The 21224-nt window shown below is 49.6% G+C and overlaps 5 protein-coding genes across 5 annotated transcripts; 1 reads left to right on the forward strand and 4 right to left on the reverse strand.

Annotated features, from left to right (window-relative positions):
* Nucleotides 1-2536: 2536 nt before the first annotated feature.
* On the forward strand, nucleotides 2537-4181 carry ABOM_009277 (uncharacterized protein; the record flags this gene model as incomplete). Its single annotated transcript, XM_022536405.1, has 2 exons — nucleotides 2537-2989; nucleotides 3039-4181. 2 exons carry the CDS (start codon nucleotides 2537-2539, stop codon nucleotides 4179-4181), a joined length of 1596 nt encoding a protein of 531 aa, XP_022386722.1.
* A 2179-nt stretch (nucleotides 4182-6360) lies between these two features.
* ABOM_009278 (uncharacterized protein) lies at nucleotides 6361-7479 on the reverse strand (the record flags this gene model as incomplete). The annotated part of the gene is made up of 1 exon (XM_022536406.1): nucleotides 6361-7479. One exon carries the CDS (start codon nucleotides 7477-7479, stop codon nucleotides 6361-6363), a length of 1119 nt encoding a protein of 372 aa, XP_022386720.1.
* A 3618-nt stretch (nucleotides 7480-11097) lies between these two features.
* On the reverse strand, nucleotides 11098-13965 carry ABOM_009279 (M28 family metallopeptidase; the record flags this gene model as incomplete). The annotated part of the gene is made up of 1 exon (XM_022536407.1): nucleotides 11098-13965. The coding sequence occupies one exon, from the start codon at nucleotides 13963-13965 to the stop codon at nucleotides 11098-11100; it is 2868 nt and encodes a 955-aa protein (XP_022386719.1).
* An 851-nt stretch (nucleotides 13966-14816) lies between these two features.
* Nucleotides 14817-16691, reverse strand: ABOM_009280 (putative ubiquitin ligase complex F-box protein GRR1; the record flags this gene model as incomplete). Its single annotated transcript, XM_022536408.1, has 3 exons — nucleotides 14817-15164; nucleotides 15226-15909; nucleotides 15960-16691. The coding sequence occupies 3 exons, from the start codon at nucleotides 16689-16691 to the stop codon at nucleotides 14817-14819; spliced, it is 1764 nt and encodes a 587-aa protein (XP_022386752.1).
* Nucleotides 16692-18161: 1470 nt separating this feature from the next.
* ABOM_009281 (putative AMP-binding domain protein) lies at nucleotides 18162-20128 on the reverse strand (the record flags this gene model as incomplete). The annotated part of the gene is made up of 5 exons (XM_022536409.1): nucleotides 18162-18469; nucleotides 18530-19159; nucleotides 19218-19664; nucleotides 19724-19919; nucleotides 20000-20128. The coding sequence occupies 5 exons, from the start codon at nucleotides 20126-20128 to the stop codon at nucleotides 18162-18164; spliced, it is 1710 nt and encodes a 569-aa protein (XP_022386753.1).
* Nucleotides 20129-21224: the final 1096 nt, after the last annotated feature.

Consider the following 21224-nt stretch of genomic DNA (forward strand, 5'->3'; position numbering starts at 1 on the left):
TCCATGAAACAGAGGGCAGCGCAGTTTGGCATGTGGAGAAACTATTCTTTTATAATATTTGATAGATGGTTGACCTCAGTTTTTCAGAATGAACCCTATAAAATTTATAAAGGTCTTATATAGGATATAATAAAATAAGAGAATCTGCGCTCGACTGAGAAAGCGAGGCCGCCGATGGCCCATTGGAAAGGGACAGGCGTTAACATACTTGAATGGCCTATCGAGCCCCCAGGGCAGGAAGCTTAGCATTGACCATCGTAACTAGTGCCTGCAGCCAGCGTATCTCCAGGGGTGTGTCTTTCGAAAAGCGCGGCTCATAAGTTACTGTGGAAATTTGCCTACCCGGTTTTAGTATAGGTGATCCGGAGCCATTTGTCCAAACGTTGAGCAGGATGAATCGTCAGACCACTAGCGCTATCGATCAAACTTGGCAATTCACACTAATCTGCGTTCAGTCATCTTCAGCAGCAACGTCTTCGGACGGCGGTTTAATGAGTTTGACTCTGTCAAAGAAGAATATCTCAAGAAGGACTCTTATCAAGACTAATATCAAGGTAATCTTCAAGTACAGAGTATGTGATAACCGTATACCACGATGGGAAGAAGGCCAAGATACTACTCCAGTGATATCTAAGCTAAAGGCACTTGCTCAAGAGAGCTGACTGAAGCTCTTACAAGTCTTTTCAGTGTGCTTACCATTGAAGCTTTATTGTTCTGCAGTGCTATGGTCATTATGATTGTTGTTTTCTTCTTTCCATTCAAACAGGATTATTTCTTAGATCCATACGTAGTAACAGTGCCCAGCAAGGATTCCCACACCAAGGGCTTCGCACAAGAGGAGCGATAATATCATGTTCGACAAGGACCAACTGGACCAGAATTGTGACGGCAGCGATTCAACAGTAGCATCAGAACATGCCCCAGAGTCTCGGTCTCCCACAGGCTGGCAGCACAGATGAACTTTCGTCCTCCACCTCCGACGCTCAGCAATCTTCTCAAAATCACGGGCTACCTGATTCGATGCTGGACCCCTTCGTTGCTCGACTTCATGGAAAGCCCAACTGTCTCTTTTCCCTATGTCTGCTACGGTTTCTGAATAGCTTGAGGTCCTCCCCTATCCAGTAGGCATCCGGGATCAGGAATAGGACTGGTCGGTTAGATAATGTCTTGCCAGACCGGTCCCTCTAGAGACATGCACGAGCGGACTTGGAGCCAGTGGCTAAAAGCTGTTTTCTGCTTCGCTCAATGCAAAAAGTACGCGAAGAAGTGATTTTGACCCAACGAAGCGGATCACCGTGATGCTACAAGGTGCAAAGCAATAATTTTCCAGGCGAAGAAGCCGACACACCCGCATGATTGTCAACCAGGAACCTCACCATAAGCACCCGATCCATCTATGCGGCAAATTATTCGGCCTCATCCTATGCTGTGCCCTATCCTACCTCCCGTTTTACTTAGAAGTTTAAGTGTGACGAGGAGACTAAGCATAAGTCTTGGAATGGACGCTCCTGGGAGACATAAGTGCACATAGGTCTGTGTGAACTTACGACGATCGTAATCGTCGCCACAATCTTGTATTAGACAGAACAACGAATAGGTGGCCGAGGCGCACATTTCGATACATCTGCGGCGGCTTTGAAGCCGATGCCATGGGGCTCAAAGAAGTCAGGTGGACTGCGTCCAGAAGGTATGCCACCGGACGACGCGGTCGTTATCCTGCCAAAGAGAATAGATATTGATGATACTCAGTGTGTTCTCGAGCGTGTGGTGTCGCTGCATGGCCCCAGAGTAACATCGGCTACCATCCGATAATGATACATTGACCGAGGAAATATGTCAGTAAACCAGTACAAAGACACAGACTACAGGACAGTGTTCAGTGGCAGAGGGCCATCAGACCAGCTGAGAAGCTTCTCCCCGCCCTGTTCATTGGAAGGAGCTGTCAGTGACACAAACGTGACATATGCTCCCCTACCAAATCAGGAGTGCAACCAGACTTGTCGAGCTAGCATTGCCGATGCCTAGAGTCGAGATAGTATAGTTAGAGAGGCGGAAGAGTTCATGGGCAAAACGCCGACACCGGGATACTTGTATACACTGGGACGAGGGAATGCGGACGGTCGAGTTTATCAACTGGATCCCGAGAATGCCGTTCACACCATTCTGCAGAGCAAAGTAGGCCACACGCCGCTGACCCAGGCTCCTCCCAAATATTCTGCCGCGCAGCCTCTTCGTCTCCGGCCTGTCTCTAACCGCTGCGATACTTAGCACCCACAACAGACACCGTTGATATACTCAAGAGTCACAAGCGATCCGATGACCAACCCAACCCAAAGAGGACTAGCGGTCTTGGCATGTTGACCTTTCTTTAGATCTATATCTCCATCTCACTCCTTGAGTCCTCTATCTCCATGCATTCTTAGGCAATAGGCCGGTAGGTGGGAATATACATCCGTGGCTTCGCCCCTCTACGTTATGTGAGGGCTATACTAGCATTATTTTGCCGTAAAGCCCTCAAACCACCCGACCGGTCAGCATGCAGCGCGTGCTGCCGCTTCTCCATGGACAAATTAGTCTCTCCACAGCCCTAGCCGACGATAACAATGTCCTCCAAGAGCTGTCCTATCCCGAACAGCGACTCGAGTTCTATATATATCTTTATCAGAACCGCGCCGTAATCGAATCGATCGTGTCGTATCACATGAATCTAAACAAAAAGCAGACATGCCGTGTTGGAGAAGTCAAAGAGTGGATTGCTGGGAGCTTCAACGTGTGCATACCAGTTGACATTGACGGGCAGGATGGCGATGCGCTCAAACGGGTCCTCATCAGGTTTCCTTTACCGTACAAAGTCGGGGAGATTCAACACCCGGGCAATGCAGACGAGAAGCTTCGCTGCGAGGCTGCAACCTTTATCTGGATTCGGCAGAACTGTACTTCTATACCAATACCTCGATTATGGGGTTTTGCGTTTGCACAATGTCCATGTGTGAGTGGGTTGCCGAATTAATTCATGAGTCAATCTAACACTGGTCTAGTTCACCGCGATGGAGCACACCCCCATCCTCAGCCGACTGAAATGGTATTTTCACCGTGTAGTATCGTCTGTTTTCGGGTATCCGCTCCAACCATCTTACTTAAGTCGAAATTGCCCTTTTAGCCTGACAACTGGCTATCTTATCATGGATCACGTCGGAAGTACCGATACTGTGATGCTTTCTGAATCCTGGGATAAGCTACGCCATGACCAAAAACGCAGAACCAACCTTTTTCGCGGGCTGAGTCAAATTATCTTATCCTTAGCTCAGTCTCCTTTTGATCGCATCGGATCTCTAACGATCAATAATCAAGGGATTATAAAGCATGCCAATCGCCCTCTAACGCTTCGTCTCCACCATTTAGAAAACGAGTCCGTCCCCACCAACATGGATAGAGACCTTACATATTCAACAAGCGATAGCTACTTTATGGACCTGCTATACTGTCACGACAATCGGTTGCGCCACGCTCCGAATTCAATACGGGACAAGGCCGATGGTGAAGCAGAGCTGTCAACTCTGACCATTATGCGAGCTCTGCTGCCTCATTTCTCCTACCGCGATTACCGGCGTGGACCGTTTATCATGGCCTTAACGGATCTACATCCAAGCAACCTCGTTGTCGACAGTGACTGGAACATTAAGTCACTCGTCGATCTAGAGTGGACATGTTCACTACCGGTCGAGATGCTCCATCCACCCTACTGGCTCACTAGCCGTGGGGTGGACCAGTTATACAATGGAGAGCATCTCGATGCTTTCAGCAAAACTCATGCCGAATTCATGAATGTCTTCGAGAGGGAAGAACAAGCCCATGCTCAAGCGGGGAATAAAACCTTTGGGCTTACACGTATCATGAGGAAAGGCTTGGAAACTGGAAATTTCTGGTATTTTCACGCCCTCGAAACTCCCAAAGTTTTCTGTAATATCTTCCTAGAGTACATACAACCAAGGTTCTCGAAACTGGATGACGCTGGGATGGTGGAGTTTGAACGGACCATCTCGCCATATTGGACACCTGACATACAAAAGTTCCTTGATGGCAAAATGAAAGATAAAGAGATATATGAAGGTCACCTTCCTGACGCCTTCACAGCCGCCCAAGAAGAACCGCCTAACTTTGGGTCACATTCTGCCCATTGAAGCATGGAATTGTTTGATGTCATGCTTGTCCCTGACCCCCAGTCTGCCCTGTGCTTCCTTGAGTTGCTGTTTGACTACCAGCACTCTCATTCCGGGCACGCCGACGTGCCGCGTCTTTCTAGCGATCCTAGGTCCTCTTTCCAGAGGATGACAATTGCTCCATCGTCTTCTGGTCACTCAAGCCGAGTGTGACAGCATTGCGGGCCTTGCGTTCAGCTGCCTCCTGTGAGGCATGCCCGTCGACCATCTCGTGCTTTAAGAGTCTTCTATATTTTGGAGCTTTCGTTATACTGACTCGGAATTCCGGTTCCCCGTAGATTCCCTAGAGGGTATTTAGCATAACCAACGCGTACTTGTACGTCCCGTACCAGCTGTGATCGAGTTCACGGCGCGGGATCTTGGTTGAATAGGAACATTGCATACTTGATAGCACTCGGGCGATATACCCAGTTTAACGCTTCCGTGGACTCGGTCAAAAAAGGGCTGTCAATACACCTCGAACTAGAGGGTGAAACTCGGCCAAGATCCAGAGGAAGTAGTGTGTTGGCCACACTACATCATCCACGTAGCAGGCTACTCAATCTAGGCAGATGGAGCTGCATATATCCCTCCCTGCACACCATCACTTAGCCATTCCACCGCATCAAAGAGCCTCTTAACCATCGGGACGACAGCCACTCAAATATTCAGACCATAAGACAATGAAGACATCCACACCTACGGAGTAAGTATCCTATAATTACTGGCTATCAGTACCCCGAGGACATACTACTAAATAATCGCCGTATAGCTAAAGGCACTTATACAGAGAGATAAAAGAAGAATACAACGCTTAAACGACGATAACTCATTGACTATTACTACTAAAGTCTGTATATATTGAAATGTTTGCTGTGCCGTGATCATGTGGTTAATTAAGTAGGCTTTCAGGCGCTTATAAAAAGCTGTCTATAACCAAAACGCCAGCCACACGTACGAGAAGATCTATATTTGCACCGTCCTCTATTCATTATGTACAGAGTAGTTCCAGACCTCAGCCTATGTTGACCCCCTCTAGGTTCTCGCGTGACAGTTTAATCAACGTCCTCACCGTCTGCCTCTGTAGTGAATCGTCCATAGCTCCGTGCCAGCTACGCCTCACGAAGTTGATCCTGCTTTGTGCATAACCACCATAACCTAAAGAATTACCTGTGGGCGCGAGATAACAGTCTTGTAGTATGCGGCCTTGCCGCATATCTCAGTGATATCGTTAAGCAAAGCCCTCGCATTGATTAGTATACAGTAGACACTGCGTCTGGACACGCCTCAGGGCCAAGGACTCTCCTCACAGGGATCTCGATCAGGAACGCTTTCATCGTATACAGAAAGTGGGCAAAGCCCTATCCAATGCGTGCGCATCTGAATGGCACTCGCCATGTGTGACCTCGAAAGGCCCTTCCAGGGATCTGTTAGCTTGGATATGCTTCTTGGTTGCTTGGGGTAACTAGCCAGGCCGTGAAAAGGGAGACCGGACACTTACTATCCAAGAATCCAAGGTATTTCATAGCGAACCCAGGTGATCAAAGGATACATTTTCCGTGCAAGCTGGGCGTTTAATTGACTTTCGGAACGTGGGGGAGGACAATTCATGGAGGTTTGGTTGCGGGGGACCATAGTTTGATGTAGTTACATTTGGTTTGAATTATCAAATCTATGGCGGAATTGCCCGAAGTTGTTTTACAGTGGAGTCATAGCGGTGTGTGGTTTGGAATATGGTATTGTTTTATTGTGGTTGTAATGTTGAATTATGTACTTGAACCTGAATATTATAATCCGGCTTTCATCTGGTAGGCCTGTCTGTTTGGCCTTGTTGTGTCGGCCATCCTGCCGTGCACGGCAGGGGTCTCGTCCAAATGGCGAGAGCCGGGCGCGATGGGGTATGTTTTGTATACTTTGTACATGAGTTCCTCCCGTGGGTATCTATCTGTATGTAGTTCTGTCCATCCGAAGTCACGGTGGACTTCCGTCCTTCCTGTGTATATTGCTCGGTATATCAAGAGACATTTTGCACGTCGTGATCTCGTAACTCGTCATTCGTTGAGGAAGACAACTCAGTGGTTGAGAGTCAGGTGGAGGGGACGGGCGTAAGATGGAGGTTTCAAGGGTTAGTTGATAAAGAGAATAGAAGAATCTAGGGGTGTCATCCCGGGCTATCGGTTGATGTTTTGGATGGGAGGCTCTTCTGCTGATGTAGGGAGGTAAAGTCCACCGGACTAAGTTCTCGATCGGGATACGGATGATTGGTGTGGGTTTCGCCGCTCCATGAATGCGACACGTCCGAGCGGCCGGTCTCTTGGTCTCGGGAAAGCCCTGAATGCTCGAACATGGCGATCGATACGTCGTCCGTGTCCATCCAGGGGTGCGTGCGGTTGCGTGCGGCTGGCATTGCATGGGTGAGATCGGATGTAACCCGGGTTGCGTCGACGAAATCGGGGAAGTCCGACGTGCGGCGGGTGACCGACTCGGGCTTCCAGACATGGCTGCGGACGAGGTGCACCAGCTTGCCCAGCACGGCGAATTCCAATTTCAATTTGATGCTGTATACCACGCCTTTGATCATCGTCTCCATGATGTACATGTCTTTATACTCAACCACCAGCAGGCCGACATCCATCAGGATACTGACCAGGTTGATGGCGACCAGCTGGTACATGATTTTGCGCTTGCCTCTGTCGGGGTCCAGGCGGAGCATGCGGATTGTTTCCCAGATGTACAGACCGGAGATGATAAATTCCTGGATACAAAAGCCGGTCATCTGGATCTTCTCCATGATGTTGTATCCGTTGATGTAGGCGGCCCGGCCACCGGCCAGGTTGGATCCATAAGTTAAAACAGTGGTAGGAATGTGCAGGATAATGGCGTCCACGATGATCATGGCAAGCACGCGGCGGAGAATGCGTGCATTGTCCAAGACCAGATGCAGTCGCGAATAGAGAACCAGGGACTGGCCGGTGACCATCGCCCACCAGCCGATGGTGATGAAGGTGACCGAGAGCCATGTCTGGTCGGTTAAGTTGAAGAACTTCAGCAGGAAGCCAACCTGGTAGGGCACGAGACCGACTGAGGACGCGATGAACAAACTCCAGAAGTAAAGGCCATGGTACTGGCTGAAGGTGACGAAGACGAGGATAATGAGTTCGATAGCATTGTACCAGGTGACGGCGGCGAGGGTCGCAATGGCAATCTTAAAACCAATGTCGTTGCCGGTATAACCCCCGGTGATACCATTCCCGGGCGAAGCACCATGCCCAGAGACCATGTCGAGTTAGAGGCTCGTCCCTTTAGGCGTGCGGATAGATACGAGGCATGATTTGGCGTTTGTGGGGGGACAGCCAGAACGGAAAGCACATCCACCGTAGAAAACAGGCCCAATAAGCCTTCGCGAGAGGTGGAGTATGTGTTCGACAGAAGATAGATGGGGTAAAAAGTGGGAAGTCAGCAAGAAGAGAGGAAGAGGAAAAGGATGAGATGAGCAGATGAGACAAGAAGATTAACTGGTCTCGTCAGGTGAGAGGCTGTGACCTATTTTCTGGGGCCGATTTTCTGGGGAGTGGAGATGAGGAACTATAATAATCGTCGGTAGGTACCAAGAAAAAAAAATAATAATAAAAGAAAAGAAATATAGGAAAAATAGAAAATAAAAAATAAAATAAAATAAAATAAAAAGCGATTTCTAAGCCTCAGATCGATTCTCCGCGGATGTATGATGGATCAATGCACAGGCCCTACTCAAATTCAAGATCCATGCAGGAGTGAACAATCAGAGGGACTCCATCTGGATCAGTAAAGCACCGGAAATGGGTCCCAAGAAAAAGGGTGTGCGGTCCTTTGTTACCCGGTGACTGATCCAAACTGACAGAGAAATTAATTGTCCGATCGATGGAAAAGGAAAAGCACCGAAAGAGACAGGTTGGGGACGCGAGACGATCATCCACAGATCCCACCGGATTCCTCCACTGGAGAGCTGAAGCCCCAATGATATCACAAACGAATGGATCGCATTTTGGCTATACTATTCTCATGATGACAACGCGGCATCGACTGCTGAAGCGAGGTCTCTTTCCCAGGTCGTCGCATATCAGATCCAGCCCGTGTGAGTTGTTTGCCAATGAGTATCGTTCGTAGTAGCGGTGGGATCGGACAGCTTCCGTTTCCCCCCAATCAATTTAAAATTTGCATGTCGACCGAGAGAGGTACCGAGCCAGAGCTTCCCTCCTGCCTGTCAGGTGTCAGTGACTCCACTTGCACACGGGCAATCAATCCAAAAAAAAAAAAAAAATGCATCGTTCGTTTAGGTCCGCCGTACTTTGGTTCCCGTCTGGCGGCCTCGCGAATCACGGGATCTTCCCAAATGAGTCAATTTGGCCTTAAACCCTAAGCTGGACGGGGATCTCTCTACGAGAACGAGGACAAGAACAAGACCAACTGCATCGCTACCGCCCTTCAATCCCGGTTTATTCTCTCATAAATTTAATTAGTTTACTTGGTTAGCAGGATCGGTTTCTCCCTTAATCCCGCATCGCAACACCCAACAGACTGGTTCTCCCTTCCAACAAGGCAACCTATTACACACAGCTCGACCCATCGTGGGGCCAGAACCGAAGTCAGTCCAACAATGTACTATGTGCTCCGGATGTCATCTCTTGATCTCACTGGAAGCTGAGCACAAACCCATCCCACACGCACGAAAATCCCCGTGCGAACAAAAAAAAGCAATGACTTCATCTGACCCGTGGACTCCACTTAGGTACCAGCTCTCCGACCAAGACGGCTAAAACGGCTCCGACGGAGACGCACACTCCAATTAACCGTTTTGTTCATTGTTCGCCTCAACTTAGGACTCCCTCACTAAGACCGACTATAAACTTGGGTCGACCCCGGGGTGCCAAACTATTGAACACCGCTTGCCTTTGTCCTCCCGCCGTTACGCCCACTAAACCCAGCGCGGTCCGCGGTTAAGGGGGGGCGGCGGTGATTGTCAAAAGAATGGGGGGTGTTGAAGTAATTGATCGTTAGTGCTGGTCTGATCCGGGGAGTTTTTTTCCCCAGGGCTTTTTCTTTTTGACCTCGTATTCTCTCAACCGGGATCCAATCGTAGTCTCGACCCTCCCCCGTTGGCACTTGACAGGGTCATCCACGGTGGACAATTCATCAACCGCGCCCTTAAAGTAACTTTTATGTGTATTCCTTTCAACCGGCTATTTTCGTCCCTGGAGATTAAAAATTGACCGGTTACCGGATCCGGACCTCTCCCAGGGTCGTTGAACGCGTTAAATCGTTGCGTTGCCAACGCGGCCCATGGATTTGAATGGGTAGGGCTTCCTTTACCACTCAGCCACCCGCGCGGCGGTTGGAATGTCGTCGCATAGAATTGCCTTGGGTGTGTCTCTGAGGGTGTTTCTTTGCTTTTTTTTTTTTTTTCTTGGCTGGTGATCTTTTTCGTTCTCGGTTCTCAGTGGCCGTCCCACGTTACTTCTCCTTTTGTTCGTTGACCGAGTCGATACTAATCATGGATCCCAAATCCAAGGAGAATGGGGATATCCAGACTAACCCAATCGCGTAACCTACCCGGAGTACTCCGTACTCCGTATGCAATACTAAACCCTTGAAACCCTGAGCATTCCGACTCCACTCCATGTGAACCCTAAACCATAGAATACAACATACAATATACAATAGAATGGTCAACCACAATCCCACCCTAATAAACAAGAAACAGAATACCTGCACATAAGCAGACTCCATACATTCTTGTCTACAGACATATTACACGCATACAGTATGTGCATTACCCAGTAGTTCCCAACGTCAACATCTAACCGTAAGCTAACTAGTACTAGAATAAATAACTAATCCAACATCACCAACAAACAACACGTCGGAGATGGATCTCACAACCCGATCCCTAACTACAAACAACAAAGACCTCAATCTAAGAGCCCAATGTGAAGAAGGTGGAATATATCACCCTAGCCTATACCTTAATATCTACCCGTCTATATCTATGCATGTACAATGCCTACCTGTCTTATCTATCTGCTGCTCTGTCGTAAGATCTATCATATTTTACTCCTCGAGATAAAATAAAGTCCCATGTAGGTACGTATGTACCGGTACTATTCCCCCCCCCCCCCTTCCCTACGGAGGAGTACAAGGATTTAAATTACTTGCCTACAACACCACAAGACAAATCATCCCCACTCAGAACCCCTAAATCGAACGATAGATCCAAGGCATCTAATAAAACCATGCAGACAACGTACGACAAACAAACACCTTGCTCAGCTCAGCTCAGCTCACTCAGCTCGTAAAGCCACCGTAACGCGGTGATCTATTTATTATTATTATTATTATTATTATAAGTGAGTAATATGGCATACCCCTGATCACCATTGATGGCGATACAACGGAGTCAAAATATATAAATAGATCTTACTTGGTCGGATCGGCCCTTGGAGTTATCGATGGAACTGGAGCTTAGGGAGGGGGCACGTGGTGGGTTGCTGTAAGGGGTCACTTTGATCTCACTTTTTCTTTCTTCGTGTTTTTTGGTCCTTTTTTTTTGGGGGGGGGGTGGACGTTCTTTGATGTGGTTTTTGATTTTCTATTTTGATGATTTGGATTATGTCGGCTTTTGGGTGTACTTGGATCAGGAGTTGCTTGAGTAGTAGGGTTGAGTGATTGGTAGTGGTTAGGATATCATTATGATTTCTTCCGTACACAACGTTGAATCTTGCACAGATTTATCGATTTTTGTTACTACCTAGAAATAAAGATCCCCCCGCATATGCTTATACTATACTACCTATATTGTAACAATATCAAAGCAACACTAAGCGACATACAACAGGATGCCAGGAATGCCTCGGAACGCCATTTAATCATTATTACTGATCTCAAACGCACGACGACCCTCCACAAGCCCATCGCTCAGTTTAGTCACAGCCACCCACACCGGCGCAAACTGGATAGCCTCGTCCAACGCCGGAATGACCCCTGGCTGGTTATGATCGCTCCACAGACAGACGACATTGCCTTTCAGAGCACCCTCGTCCCAGTCCACATCCACTGTCCATTGGTTCTCCCAGTTGCGACTCCAGAGTCGGATCTCGTTGACGCCGGCCGCGTCATACGGGAAGCGCGGGTCATATGCAGATCCGGCAACGTGGAAGTTCTTCACTGGCGTGTCGAAGACGATCCTGCATGCACGCGTGTTCAGTCCAGACACCTCGAACCGAGCTTGTAGCTTATCGGCGGACTTGGAGATATTGAAGGACACCCAGTCTTTCATCGGGTGGTCGCCCTCCACTGGCTGCGGAGTAATACCTTCCCAGGAGCAGGACAGCAGGTTCCTCCTCTTAGTGTGCCAGTCACAGGCTATGTCTTGGCCGGCGGCGCTGGGCAGGTCCTGGGTGACATCGTTTACGAACGGAGACAGTCCGGCGAAGGTGGCGCGGTTGACGCCGGTATCGAGGTCTACCTCCTGTATGAAGTAAAGTTTCAACCGGTTGGAATCTGAGAAGGGGAAAGCCACGAGGTTGTAGATCAGGGTACCCAGGAAGACCGCTAACAGGAACAAGGGAATGTGGTAGGTATACCGGTGGATGAAGGGTAGCAGTGGCGTGAGCATAATCGTCGTGAATATGGCGATGGCGACGTAGGCAAAAAGCGGATAACCCCCGTCCTGTCCTGTCTGGCTAATGGCACTGATCGTTAGGAGCGCAAGGGGTCCGACCATAATGAGGGTAATCGGAGCAGTGAGAAGAAGCTGCAAGACCCACGTCCACTTGGGCAATGCGGAACTCCATGCTTGTTCGCGGCCATAGACGTTGGGATCGACCACCTCCTCGTCTGCTAATGCATGATTATCTCCACCAACTCGCACATAATTTGCGAACGTAGTCCGCTGCCCACTGCCCAGCAGGGACGTTGACTCCGTTGGCTCTTCTTCCGCCTCCTCTCCGTCGTCCTCGCCGGAAGTCGTACCTCGGCGGCTACCGTGGCCACTGACCCGCCCTGAAGCTGGCCTAAGCTGGCTCGCATACTCGGTTTTGGACGGCAGGGCAAAGAGCTCCAGGTAGGAGATCCACGTGGCTAAGAAAATACCAGCATGGAAAAAGAAGATGAAATACCCACCCGCCAGACCCCTTTGGTTTGCATACACTGTAGCAATCACCGCAGAAACCCAGGAGAGAATGTACATCCAGGTGAGGGTGTAGATACGATGGAAGGCCGACGGGCGAGCAAAGTCGGCCACACGGGAAACGAACCAGGCCAAAAAGACCCATGCAGCCGCCATCATACTCCAGACCGCATAAGCGCTGCTATGAATGATGTACGGATTGACCTTGGTAACCAAATACGCCAGGCCCACAGCGACGACGGTCGGGATTCCAAAGAGAAACGGAAAGCGGAAGAAGCCCCGAAGGCCCTGCAGGTGTACCACATCGAGATGATCTTCAGACTTCGCCGATGATCTGAACAGATACATCTTGTCTGCTTTTGTAAGGGTGATGCTCGTAAAGAGTAAAGTAAGGGGGCCGACAATAAGTAGAGTCACCAGCAATGCAAACAGCGTGTGAAGCTCGAAGAGCACAAAAGTGCTTCCGAACAGGTCAAACCAGACAGCCTTGGAGCCAGATCCACTGGGAACGCCCCCATCGGTGTTCGGCGAGCCGTCAAAACGATCGGTCGAGTCGGATACAAGTCCCTCAGTCGTGGCAACCGCCGCCGATAGCATATGCCAGACCGAGTCCTTGCTCGTATGCCGAGTATCATCTTGATTCGTATGATACCTCGCTCTGGGCTCCATGAAGGCAACATCTAGGCCACGCAAGCCCATATTCCCTTGAAAAACGACATAGTCCGTCTGACTGGCGATCAATCCGATATCGAATCCATTAGCACTGAGCACCGATCCGAAAGGATGCGGCGACCGCATATACGGGCCTGTGACCTCAAAATCGGAGCTCCGGAACAGAGTCGCCCGTCCACCAGCTCCCGCGCCCTCCAGATTAAGGAAAGTATGAGGTAACTTCGAGATCGGGTGTTGACTATACACGCGCGCGCCATTCAAGAAATCTTCTTCGCCATTGTTAAACAGCACCACGAGACCTCGCCGCGGAGCATGTCCCGGCGTAGTGAAATACTTGACGAGCTGAAGGCAAGTGACAACGCCGACGCCATCATCGGTAGCCCCGAAACCGGTCGAGACACTATCATAGTGCGAGTTCACAAGCACGCCTCCCCTACTCATCGGCACCCCGTTCGGTGCTTCCCACCAATGTTCTGTCTCGTCTTCCCACCCACGGATATAAACGATGACATTGGTCCCTTCGAAATAGACGCCGAGGTCTGCATCCTTCAGGGTACCCCCATAAGTGGTCAGGTTCGAGTACACGTCATCGAAGACAAAGACATCCGGCTTTTCCTCGTCAAGAGCTCGGTACTCTTGTTCCGAAGGCGTGGCGTCCAGGATCTCGCTGATCCGTCTCAGTAACCAAGAGTGGATGGCATCATTTCGACGCGAATTGTATGGATGGAAGCCGTTCGTTAGGACTTGAAGATCAGCCCAAGCTTCCGAAATGTTCAGACCGCTAGGTGGGGAGCTGGGAGCGGAAGGTACAACATGGTGCACGACCAGCAACGGGATCAGCAACGCCAGATAAACGATCGCGGTGATTATAGTAACAGGCCAGCGAGTGAATGCCAGCGGGTTAGCCCGCGGCAATCGGAGATAAGCCATCAAATGTCGGCCTCTTTTCAAGGGATCCAGCCCAGGAGCGAGTGACGACTAAGACGCGGGCTTCCAGACGCTGGCGATGTGGAGAGAGAGAGAATTGGAGATCGCGCATCAAGGCGGAAGGGAAGTGGGGGGGGGGGGACTTAAAACGGAACTGAACATTTAATGCGCGCGGACACCACCACTTCCAATGATGTCAGCCGACTCAAGCAAGCAGCATCCCCAATTGGGTTAGCGTTGTCTGTCTAAGTATAGGTCGCATATGATCTGATCTCTTGCGACAGTAAAAGATTTGATGAGGAACTAGAACTCAGACCTTAAAGGAATCAAATACACGCCTTACATTAGACTCGCCAATCCTTCAAGGAAATCAAATACATGGCATAACCTAAGTCTTCTAATGTCTAGCTAGAAATACAATCTTATTTTGGAATGCTCCAACGCCATTGATGCAATATGTAGCTACAAATAGTGCCGAGTCCTGGACGCAATACGCCGTACTTAGATAAAATCTATACATCCCCAGCAGCAACCGTAGGAATTTGTATATATCCTGTTGCTGGTGTTCCGTTTCCTCCACCAGGCCGAGTATGGCAGCATAGCTACGTGGCAGCTTCATTCCAATGCGACCGCATATATGCCTAGTCCCGGACAGATATAAACAACCTAGAAGGCAGCCCCTGTACCGCTACCAATGCATGTCCCATATGATCAACCGCGACAGCCACTTCGTAAAAGCAACGCCCGCACCGTGCCCAGATTCGTCTGAGAGAACAACGCGGAATGAATAAAAACGCTGAGGCCAAATCAAAGAAAGAAGAACGAGATACGCTCAAAGGTATAAGGCAGGGGTATCAACCTTGAGGATGTCCAATGTCAATATAGTCGTCATCGTCGTCGTTAATTGCTGTCGCATGCATCAGGCCAGTCACTTGACCCTCGTCCTCATCTAATTCTTCGTCATCGTCATACATGGTAGCCTCGTTCATTTCCCGGGCCGGAGGGACGGTTCGGTTCAGGTGGTCGCGGAGTTGCTTGACGCCGTCACCACTGAATACACAGAACACTTGCCGCTGCTGATGCGTGAATTCCGGAGGTGCCTCACGGCAGAACTTGGTAAGCTCATCCCGGAGGAACTCCTGCACCCCGGTCAGACTGAGGTGGGTGAGCCGAGGACAATGGTTGAGTAGAGCGTGGATTCCCTGTATCACATGTGAGACAATTGATTCTTGGCAAGGAGCATTGACCGATCGGAAGACTTACAGGCATGGTCAGGTTAACACAGTAGCTTAAATGGACCCTCTCCAGGCTACTGATGGATGAATGAGGCGAGGCCTTTGGCCGCGCTAGTGCCGAGATACTGCGATCGGTGATCAAGGTGCACTTGACCAGACCGATCCGCCGCAGTTTCGGCAACGTTGCTAACTCCTGAACACTGCGGTCCGTCAGACGAACGCAACAAGCCAAATCAATGTATCTGATCCGGTTGCAGGACTTCACAAGCTGGATCACAGCCGCATCGGTGATGTTCGAACAGTGGCCCAGGTGAACGTAATGCAAGTTCTTTCCCAACTTGCATATAGCCCACACCGCACGGTCGGTGATAAATTTACACTTGGCAAGCACAAGATTTCGTAGGCGAGGAGCTGAGCTAACTATGCGCTCTACAGCATCGTCTCTGATGTGCTCACACGCTGTCAAATCAAGTATACGGAGGCTGTCCATAGAGAGTTGCTTTGGGAGTTCCAGGAAGGCTAGATCGTCTATCTCTGTGCAATGCGCGAGCCGTAGTTCGCGGAGGTTGGGAAGGGTAGCCATGAGGGAAGTTACGGAACGATTGGTGACAGACTTGCAGTCGTGCAGGTCGATCTCAAGGATAGCCGGACAGTTCCGAGCAAACGATGTAATCGCTCTATCCGTAACTTGTATGACACCGTTGAGTTTCAACTGATCCATATGTTAGCCTTGGTGATACAATGATTCAAGACGGCACTCACTCTCTTGATGTGTCGACAGTTCTCCGATACGACAATTAACGAATCATCTGTCACTTTGATACAGTTGGTGATGTTGAGCCCCTGGAGCCGAGGACAGTTCCTGGCCACAGTGTATAAAGTGTGATCCGTAAGAGAACGCAGATCCGAGACATCTAAGGCTTGCAAATGCCGATTGCCTTCCACTAGGTCTGATACTCCCTTGTCCGTAAGTTTTGAGCAGTTGGTCAAAGTCAACCGCTCGATCCGGTTACATTGTGCGAAGGGTACAACGGTGCCGTCGCTGACCTCCTCCATCAAGGCAGAAAGATTCAGCCTCTTGATCAGATCGGAGTACGAGAAGAAGCCGTCTTCTTTCCCAACTGTCGTCGTAATGCTCTTCATATTGACCCAGTTGCTGCAAGACGGTCGGTGCCATAGTATTCCAACACAATTAGCAGCCCATCTTCGACATACCAGCATGCAGCTCAACATGTCGGCCGGCGAACTGAGCTTTGCAAATATGGCGATCAGAATTTCCGGGGGAAGGCGTCCGATCGGCGGGAGCACGTACTGCTCATGTTGTGCGTGTACGTCGCGGGAGGTTGCGATGCCTCCAACAGACGATTGCGAATCATTTGCCTGGGCTGTGAAGAAATCGGTGTCGTCATCAACGTTCCGGTCCGGGGATGATGAGGATGACGACTCGGAAGGAGCTTCGCTCGAGAACCGAGCGGGTTGCCGTGAGCGGGGCATGAGGACCACCGAGGGATGCGAATCCAGCGTGTTTCAGATAGGTTGGAATGATCGGTTTGTGGGATATCTCACAAACTGACGGAAACGTACGGCATGGATTGCGTCTCTATAAGACCATCGAGGCGAAGAAGGCCCTAGCAAGAGTCGGCGCAACTCTTGTTTAAGATCGCTCCTCTGGCTGCTGGATCGGAAAATTGAACAGAAGATGAGACGACTTTCTTTTAATATGGTCTGGCTCTAAAAAGCTGTGTCGAAGGCCGGCCAGTCGAACGGGGGAGTGAAGGCGCTTAAGAAGGGGCAACGCGCGTTGGAAGTGCCTGTAGAAGGCAAGGGAGGGGGTGAATAGAAGGAAAGGCGGCGGCGGAGGGATGCGAGGGAGGTGCAAATGTTCCTGGTGACGGATGGGTGAAGTGAGCACGGCTGGGAGACGCACTCCAAGCTATGATCGAAAACGGTTTGGCTAGGGGACTCGTGGGGCGGAGATTATATAGCCAGACGATCGGGCGGCTGTGAAGAAAGGGAAGGCGGCGACTGCGATTCAGCGGAAGGGAGGGGAAGAAGTAAGCGAATCCGTTTCTGCTTGCGTTCCGTGGGGTGTGGACTGTTCCGTTATTTGTCAGAATGCCAGTTCTTTTGGGCGACACTGGGAAACGAAGAATGAGAATGAAATACGGACGAGTCAGATGTCAGCAATGAGAGGGATAACCAAGTGGGTGATTTGGGGGGGGGGGGGAGTGAGGATCTTCGCTTGATTGAGGGCAAAAGTTGGAAGACTCCCAAATCGGTCGGGTCTCGTGCCCCGATTGGTTACCGCTAACGCCGTCTGGACCTAAGTCTTACTAACCTAGTTTTAAGGCAATTACCTTAGTGAGTGAAGAGTACTACTACTAACTACATAGTAGTATAGTAGTAGTTCATCCATACTTAGACCCTGCCTGACATTTAAGGATCCTGAATCAAGGCAGACATACATATCTTACTACTACTACTACTACTACTAGTAGTAGTAGTAGTATGTAGTACTTCTCTCTTTATCGTCGGTCATCTCGCATTGCTCTCCCCTCTTATGGCGTGTCATCAGACACACGGATCTCTCCACCTGTTCAGCAACTATCCACCAAATATAGTACACTATACTAACTACTGCTAGTATTGAATATATATCATCAATCACCCCACCACAGCCCTCTCGATGGGCCACAGATTCTTCCGCTTGGCAGCCTATCGAGTCCCGCCCCCTTTTGCAACCCAAATGAGGATCTGCTCAGGCAAGGTCGGGTCTACTGCCCCCCTTCCGAAAATGGGACCTATTGGCATGGCGGCAGAACTATCAGCAAGACCCTAAAAGTATGTTGATTGGGAACCAACAGGGATAATATCAGCCTATGCTGGCGCAACCTAATCTCAGAAAATTTGATGTATATTGTCTAACTTGTCTATGCATGTTTATATCCATTTTAAACATTTCCTTCATGATCGGTTCGCGCCTTTAGCCCAGTCACGGAGGATATTCTTTCTCACTTTCCCGGTACTAGTCTTGGGCAGTTCCGCCACGATTTCAACCTCCCGAGGAATCATGAACTTGCTGATATCGCTGGCGTTTCGCGCCCAATCGATCACCTCTGAACCAGTCAACGATTTCCCCGACTTGACCGTCACAAATGCCTTTGGCCGTTCTCCCCAGTGGCTGTCGGGAACGGCTACAACTCCTGCCTCAAGAATATCTGGGTGGGTGACCAGCATCGACTCCAGCGCTACCGATGAGATATTCTCTCCGCCTGTATTTTGCTTATTAGCAAGAAAGGGATCACGATGTATCATTCAAATTCAAGACTTACCGCTGATAATGATGTCTTTCGCCCGGTCTTGGATCTGGATCGAGCCATCGGCATGCCATACAGCCAAGTCTCCGGAGTGGAGAACGCCACCCGCGAAGAGTTTCCGCGTAGCGTCGGGGTCTTTGTAGTAGCCCCGAGCACAGATATTCCCGACGAACACAATCTCGCCTATCTCCTTACCATCCCGACTAACATCGACGATAGTTCCCTCGGGAAGATCCGTCTTCACCACTCGTACGGGTAGACTAGTCACGAAGCCATGTCCTTGCCTAGCCATCTTCTTATATCTTTCACTTGGCGGCAGATTGTCCCATGCAGGCAGGTAGTAGCCTTTTGTGATCGGCCCATATGTCTCCGTCATGCCATATACATGCACAGGATGTAAGTTCAAGTTAGTCATTTGCTCAAAGAGATGAGGCGTAGGCGGACTCGCTGCGACTGTAACGTGAACAGGCTCGGGCAGCCGCTCCGCCTCCTTAGAATTGCAGAGCATGGTATTCACCGTTGGAGCGGCATTAAAGTGCGTAATGTGCTCCTGCTTCAGTAAATTCCAGATCTGCGGGTAGTCAATCTTCCGCAAGCAGTAATGGGTACCACGCACTGCCGTGACAGCCCACGGGAACGTCCACCCTAAACAAAGTTAGCTGCAAATACCCTCGAAAAGATAATCCAAGTAATGAACACCAACCAACAGCATGAAACATGGGCAAAGTCCACAGATACCGGCACCGATCATGGTGCGAATTGAGCCCAGACTCAACCACATTGCCCATCGCAGCAAGATAACAGCTACGATGGGTATACTCGACACCCTTTGGTCGAGCCGTCGTGCCGCTGGTATAAGCCAGGGCAATAACGTCGTCTTCGGAAGCAGCCTGGGCCTCGAGCCCAGGCCAACCTTTGGCCCCCGTATCCAAGTCATAACCCAGGCCTTCCAAAACTGCCTCATCAAAGGGACCGGATAATTGACCTTCGGTAGCATCCGTATCCGTATCGACAATGATAGGGATACTGGGCTTCGAAGCACGATAACTCTGCAGAAGCGACAGGAACTCCTGATCAACAATAATAGCCTCAACATCAGAGTGCGTAAATATGTAAGCGATGTCGTCCTCCTTCAACCGATAATTTACAGCTAGCCAACCACCCATTAGCCGAAACCCGATCAACCTTGAGGGGAAATATACAACTCACCAACATTCACCGCCCCAGCGGCCGCAATCCCAAAGATCGACTCCAAAAACGCAGGCGTATTAGGGCACAGAACACCGACTCTCTTGAACCCATGCTTCTTCAGATAATACGCAAGACCCCTTGCACGATCCGCTGTCTCGGCATAATTCCGTCTCAAAACCTGGTTATTCGCAGTAACGTGATGAATCGCCTCAGCCTGTCCCCTAACATTAGCACTCAACCACACCCCTTGAAACCCAACCGCCAAAGAAAGAAAGAAAGAAAGTCAAAACAAACCTCAGGCTCAATAGCCGCCGCCCTAGGCAAGAAGAACGTCGGCGACAGCGTATGGAAATTCACCCGTTGCTCTGCGCCAGGGACAAAATGACCCAAGAGTCCCGACAACCGCGATACGGCACCGGACATGATTCGATCCTCGGCAACAAGTATGATGACAATTCTATGAACTAAAAGGGCTAGTTAATTTAGACCGGTTAGTCACAGGTCATGCAGGAAATATTCAACCAAGATACAGTAATTATAGACAACCCCTCGAGAAAACAAGAGTAAGTTGGCACAACCACCTGTTGAGTCTGACCCCAAGTTGGAGAAACCTGCGAAATGCGGGGAAATCGAAACTAGCTCGGACCGCGGGAGGATCGATTTGATTGCCGCTGAGGATACCCTTCCTTCTATCCGGAGGTGCTACTTGTCATTCTTGGATTTAGAAAGGGTTCGATATAGTTAAGTAGTGGGTTGTTTTACTTCATTTTTGGGTGACTGTTTCGCTCCTTGCGTAATCCTTTCTTTCTCCCCTTGATTTGTTTACCCTCGTTCAGTAGCCATTAGTAAGGCGTGCCAAGGTGATCGGTTATTGGTTAGGCCCTATTCGTACCGAGGCTACTACTAATAGCAACCTCCGATCTTGTTCTGATATTTATGTTTGGGTAGTGGATCGCAAATAATATATTTACTGACGTATTATTAGAGCCATGAGTACCCATGAAATAGAAAGTAAAACATATCTGATCATGATCATCTGTGGCGGTAAGTCGAAAGACAAAATCCGCTGCAGGCATATCACATGTACGGCGCTTAGCAGCGGATTAATATATCTAGGCGTATCAGTATGAAATACAGTGTATAGTATCAGTTATAAATAATAGGCTCAGTTGACCAAACCATTGCCACACTATTAAGAGACACCAATGGTATAGGGACATTACGCGCATGGGTGTGTGATCACGAAGGAGTCCAATGCAGGGTTTATCTCGTCACATTTGATCTACGTATCACCCGCTCATCACATCTGTGGGCGGCAACTGGGTGTACACCTGGGGACGATGAGAAGGACCTGCAGTGTTGGGTAACCGGGCCTAGGATCGCATGGGCATGAAGAGTGATCAGGGTCGATAAGGGTGATTATTCGGTCTATGTATTAAGTAGATATCGAAGTTTACTGAATGGGAAAAGTTTGATAAGTAACCGGTCGTAGAGTCATTCTTAACTCGGAAAGAAAAAT

The sequence above is a fragment of the Aspergillus bombycis genome (assembly GCF_001792695.1).
Source record: "Aspergillus bombycis strain NRRL26010 chromosome Unknown contig00078, whole genome shotgun sequence".
NCBI classification, from domain to species: Eukaryota; Fungi; Ascomycota; class Eurotiomycetes; order Eurotiales; family Aspergillaceae; genus Aspergillus; species Aspergillus bombycis.